Genomic DNA, 4,784 nt, shown 5'->3' with positions numbered 1-4,784 from the left:
GAGTTCAACTGGGAGCTGGCATAGAGTTCAGCTGAGAGCTGATCAAATTATCTACTTATCAAAGGAGTGGTTTATTTCAAAAAAAGTAAAGTATCGTTCCTTGAGAGGCTTGGGAATGGAGTTTTGGCTCCCATGTTCAGATGGTCTTGTTATCATGACCGTCCAGATATTCATGAGATCTGTGCCAAACTTATTAATGAAGGAGATACGAACCAGCAGTAAATAAGTAAATAATGTATACGTGACTTGTATTTAAGAACTGTAGATATGGTAGGTCCACAACTAGTTCGCCGGACAGGGAACCATGACAGAAACAGACGGGAGCGTGGACGGAGGCCGTAACTTCGGCAATCTGCAACTGCTCGGCCCTTTGGTATATGGACCAGGCCACACAGCTCCCTAGCCGGCAATGTCACTTACGGCGGCGTGTGGCTACCCAGCCTTCGTACCTTCTCCTCCGAACGCCTCATGTCACCATGTCGGGCTCTAGCAGCTGTACCTCCGAACCACTTCTCACATGACATCACTGTGCACATCGCCGCCATGAGAGGCCTCCAGATTAACCTTGAACTCTCCAACAACCAGCTCGCCGGCATCGTCCCATCGCAGCTGGGCCGTTGCGTCTATACCTCTTGGGTTTTCGGGCAACGTGGTGCGAAGCGCGCTCCCCACAGCCGTCGCGCCGCTGGCGCGCTGCCAATCCGGGAGGCGATCGACTTGTCGCGGGATGGTCTCTCAATAGCAGTGTCAGCGTCCCTGCTGTGGACGTCGCTCCGTGGCGCGGTATCCGTCGCCAGCCTGCTCGCTAATCTGTCCTTGCCGGTGTTCCGAGGCAACCTCAAGCTGTTTACCAAGCAGGTCGCCGTCGCGCGACATGAGGCGTCACGAACTATTGGCGGCACCGAGCCGGTCGCCGTCGTGCGGCGCTGCCTGCCTTCGTCGGGAAATCGGCATCATCCCGGTGGTTGTGCATGATCCAGTCATGCCGATATACACTATTGGCTGCCTGTCAACGGCGAGGCGGCAGCCAACCTGAGTCGCCGGCATCAGCGAGGATGACCAGCATGCGAGCGGCGTCGTGAGCCTGATCGACGCCCACCGGTTCGTGCGAGTCCTTGAGGGGACTCAGGGACTCATCATCAATCTTGTAGGAAATAGTCGGTTGAGATAACAGGAGCATATGCACCCATGTTCCATTTTGAATTTCCGTCCTTGAGAGTACTACATATCTGAAGTGTGAAGTGTGTCTGCTCTATACACTATCTTCGTATTGATTCGTTAGTGAAGTTATAACCGCAGAGCATTGTGCAAGATACATGTCGTCGTGTACTAGATGAGCAGCATTCCACTATTAACCGCTCGCCAAACAAGCCAATTTGTCTTTGGGTCGCCTAAGGGAAGAGGGAACGATAGAGACGGCTAACAGCCACATGGCCTCTGGAGACACCCAACATGTTCTAACATCTGAACTAGAGGCATTGATGCACATATGCACATCAGGCGCATAATCGAAGATATCAGTGCTGATATTTTTCTAGCCATACGATTCACTTATGAACGCTTTTACATGTTGTTTATGCCATAGACCCTAACATATCTCTATGTTGCCGATGTAATTTAAAATAGATATGTCTTGTTCATCAGCTTTAAGCTGTTTTGAGGGCGCGCCGCTGCACCTATTCTCGCTAGTTTCTATTACCAGGCCACCCCAGTGTTGATACAAGTCACAACTTATATTTCAACTTAATTAACTTAAATTTATAGTTGGAGAAGTATATAAGCCATGGCCCATCTATCTGGTTTAATTTGATTTTAATATTTTTAGTCAACAAAATGATCCCATAACAATTTATACAAAACTTTTATACTTTTAAGTAATTATATTTTGCATGCTATAGATAACTTTATATGATTTATGTGGAATAGTTAATCATGTAGCAATCTATTAAATGTTAGTTGCATTGTTTTCTATTATACATAAGGTTTTTGTGTATGTCTTCAAATAACTTTGCATTGTGCTAAATTTTGAATTGTATTTTATAACAAAACTTCCTTCTTCGATGAATGGTTTAACAATTGGCTATACTACATAATGTATATGTATTTATGGTAAAAACCTCCAAAGCAGACAACATAACAAATATCTTGATAGCGGTTTCTCGTTCATGACTAGGTAAACACATTTACATTGTAAGTTACAGGAGTGTTATACATTGGATTATTGGCATTATTTTCTAGGTAAAATGTGTCTGACAAGTTAAGATGGGTTCAAAATAAATTGGCAGTGTGTGCATGCTTTTTACTACTTATAGTAATCGACGATGAAAATAAAATCACGTTTATTCTACTATGTTTCCATCCATACAATTTATTTTTGATATCCTCGCCTTGGTTTGCTTTGTGGAACGCAAGTATATAAGGGAACAGGGTGCAGAAAGAAGGTGAGTTTGCTTTCCGTGTCTGGTGTATAGGTAGGTTGCTGGGGCACATGTGTAGGGAGGAATTAAGATTTAGAGTCAAACACTGAATATTTTGGGGGCACTTGTTCTTGGCGCGACCAGCAGGACACGTCCAAAGAGACCATCTATCAGCTTCAGAGAGCTTGCTTGATACCGCTGCAGACGACGGATTCAGCAGATTGCAGACACACCATGCTGACACTGATGTTGTCTGAATTGATTGCTTGCGTGATCGGATGAGGATTGAGGACACAGGTGGCGAGGATCGTGTTGGGTCTAAAGCTGAAAGCTCCGTCTGAGGAAGACACGCATCAAGTTCCAAAGACATTTTTCCTCTTCTTCTTTTCTGAAGCAAAAGAGTTCCAAAGGTATAGACAAACACCACAAAGTTTTGCGCGCCTCAACATTCTTATATGCAGTCAAAGTCCGGTCGTATGCGCGCGCGCCCATGTCCTCCTCCTCCTCTCTCCCCTTCTTCTTGATCATCTTCATCCTTGCTCCATCATGTCACAGCTGCTGCCCTCAGCGCCAGCTACTCCACGGCGCCAACTCCTCCATCACCCACCTGCTCGACGGCGGCGCCAACGTCACCGACGGCCTCAAGCGCTACCTGGCGCGGTTCGGCTACGTGTCTGACGACCACTCCGGCGACGACGGCGACGGGCACCTCGTGAAGCTGTACCAGTCCACGCTGGGCCTCCCCGTCACGGGCCGCCTCGATAACGTCACGCTGGACCTGCTCGCCACCCCGCGCTGCGGCGTGCCGGACCTGCACGCCTCCGCGCGCTTCGCCTTCTTCGCCGGCCAGCCGCGCTGGGCGCGCGCCCCGGGCCACTTCCTCCTCACCTACGCCATCGTCGCCTCCCCTCCCTACCAGAGCCTGCCTCTCCCGCGCAAGGCGGTGCGCGCCGCCTTCCGGCGCGCCTTCGCGCGCTGGGCGCGCGTCATCCCGGTGCGCTTCCGCGAGACCGCCGACTACAACCTGGCCGACGTCAGGGTGGGCTTCTTCGAGGGCGACCACGGCGACGGCGAGCCCTTCGACGGCCCGCTCGGCGTGCTCGGCCACGCCTTCTCCCCGCCCAGCGGTCAGCTCCACCTCGACGCCACCGAGCGCTGGACCGTCGGCCGCGCCGACCTCATGGGCGGGGAGGGCGCCGTGGACCTTGAGTCCGTGGCCACGCACGAGATCGGCCACGTGCTGGGACTCGCGCACTCGTCGGCGCCCGAGGCCGTCATGTACCCGAGCCTCAAGCCGCGGACCAGGAAGGTGGACCTCACCGTCGACGACGTCCGCGGCGTGCAGGCGCTCTACGGCTCCAACCCAAGCTTCAGCCTCAGCTCCCTCTCCGAGCCCGACACGTCCGCAGCGGCGGCCACCACTAGGTCGCCCGGGACAGTGAAGGCGACGCATACGGCTATCCTGCTCTCCCTCGTCGCCATCACACTCCTCTCCGCAAAGCTTTTCTAGGTAGATATATACACTGTACACATGTCTTAATTAGTGGACTTGAGAGAAACTGATCAGGATTTTATCAAATAGATCGAGTTTCTCATGACAAGCTAGCTTGTTACGATCGAATAGCTCGCTTTGAATTCAAGTTACAATTTATTGTGACTGGATACATATTTGAGAACAGAAAACAAAGTCAAGCATTTTGTACTTTTTAAGCAAACAATGACGACTAAGGCAGGGACGAATGATCTCTTCTATTTGATTGATCATTGACCAATGGATTGTACTGGCTCTTATGTTTGTTGCGTTAATTAGGCGCCCGTACAAACGTTCAGATATATATAAAAAAATCATGATCGAGTAATCAACATTTCATCATATGTAAACCGAAAGCTAATGAGTTCAGTACGATTTTAATTTGGAGAAGAAAACAAGGAGCAATGTATATATGAGTGTGCCTACTTTTTCTTCAGTGTTTCACCGACCTGGCTAGCTAGCACTAGGAAGCATCTCTCTATGTATCGTGTATGTAGACCGATCGATAAAGAGAGGAAAGCAACATGCACGATGAGACACGATCGATATCCTGAGGAGATGATGAAGTTGCACCACCGGCGTGGATTGGATGGACATTGGTGGATTGGGCCGGCCGGAAACCGGAGTGAAACAAACTTTCTCCGGTCAGCAATGGCGGGTCACTGTCGATACCATCTTTCGGGCCGGTACGCGTCGTCTGCTCCACATCTGCTTCTGGTGCACGCGCACGCCGGCCGCACCATATATACCAGAAAAGATCCTTGTATTGGAGATGAAGGCTGATGCGTCTAAGAACGTATACAATGATGATATCTCAGCTATCTATAAATGCAAGT

General features: G+C 50.0%; 1 protein-coding gene across 1 annotated transcript; it reads left to right on the top strand.

The window, feature by feature from the left end:
* The first annotated feature begins 2,834 nt into the window (after window positions 1–2,834).
* LOC124694210 (metalloendoproteinase 1-MMP-like) lies at window positions 2,835–4,180 on the top strand. Its single transcript, XM_047227225.1, has one exon. The coding sequence runs from the start codon at window positions 2,908–2,910 to the stop codon at window positions 3,925–3,927; it is 1,020 nt and encodes a 339-aa protein (XP_047083181.1). The 5' UTR covers window positions 2,835–2,907; the 3' UTR covers window positions 3,928–4,180.
* The last annotated feature ends 604 nt before the right edge of the window (window positions 4,181–4,784 follow it).

Source organism: Lolium rigidum, chromosome 3 (assembly GCF_022539505.1).
Source record: "Lolium rigidum isolate FL_2022 chromosome 3, APGP_CSIRO_Lrig_0.1, whole genome shotgun sequence".
Taxonomy (NCBI): Eukaryota; Viridiplantae; Streptophyta; class Magnoliopsida; order Poales; family Poaceae; genus Lolium; species Lolium rigidum.
The sequence above is the reverse complement of the archived record's forward strand: the minus strand, read 5'-3'. Positions and strand labels throughout refer to the sequence as shown.